Source organism: Trichinella spiralis (assembly GCF_000181795.1).
Source record: "Trichinella spiralis strain ISS 195 chromosome Unknown Scfld5233, whole genome shotgun sequence".
NCBI classification, from domain to species: domain Eukaryota; kingdom Metazoa; phylum Nematoda; class Enoplea; order Trichinellida; family Trichinellidae; genus Trichinella; species Trichinella spiralis.
The window spans coordinates 534-1,226 of NW_003532172.1; the positions used below are offsets into that span (position 1 = coordinate 534).

Genomic DNA, 693 nt, shown 5'->3' on the forward strand with positions numbered 1-693 from the left:
CCAATTGTCAATTTCTTCTGGAAAAAGCCTGCTTTTGGTCGTTGTTGTTGCTTGACCCGATTTTTTTCCACATCTTCCAACAAACACAAGCCAACGCCCGCGCATGCATCATCGTCAGCAAAATGGCCAAATGACAAAACACCCCGGCATAATGCATGAAAGCTACAGAACCGGCTCCGGCTGAACAAGCAGCACCACCAACAGCTCCTTGTTATTAATTTTCATCCTTTTCTTTTCACGGCAATTTGCTGTCCAAGTAGCAATTAAAAAGCAGTTTCGCTTTCCACGTACAGCTGTTGTGCGTGTGTGTTTGTTGTTTTCCACGTTGAATTGGACAAATCATCTCGGCCAGTTCCAAACTATTGCACTGTTCCACATGGTTTTCGCCACTTTTGCAAACGAAGTAAAATATTTTTCATCGCGCTTTCCAACACAAGCATATGGTGAACTTGCAGTTGTCACACGGAAAATGACAGTCGTCAGAATAAAATTGACACTTGTAGAAACGGAGAAATGCTTGACACGTGGTATTCCGCTGATTTTATGGTTGTTTTTTTTTCTGGCGCGTTGGGGTGGGGCCTCTCCATCATCACATCTCCCATCATGTGCTAGACCATTTCTCATCCGATTATTTCGCTGACGATTGTCGTAACATATGGAAATTTATCGAAAAGAAAATTATTAATTTAATAA

General features: G+C 42.0%; 1 protein-coding gene across 1 annotated transcript; it reads right to left on the bottom strand.

Moving 5' to 3' along the window:
- Positions 1-235: 235 nt before the first annotated feature.
- Positions 236-624, bottom strand: Tsp_15111 (conserved hypothetical protein). The gene is given in 2 exon segments (XM_003366887.1): positions 236-389; positions 401-624. 2 exon segments carry the CDS (start codon positions 622-624, stop codon positions 236-238), a joined length of 378 nt encoding a protein of 125 aa, XP_003366935.1.
- Between the last annotated feature and the right edge of the window lie 69 nt (positions 625-693).

Bases quoted from the DNA above. Each gene is read 5' to 3' on its own strand.
- Tsp_15111 (XM_003366887.1), bottom strand. From the start codon at position 624: ATGAGAAATGGTCTAGCACATGATGGGAGATGTGATGATGGAGAGGCC.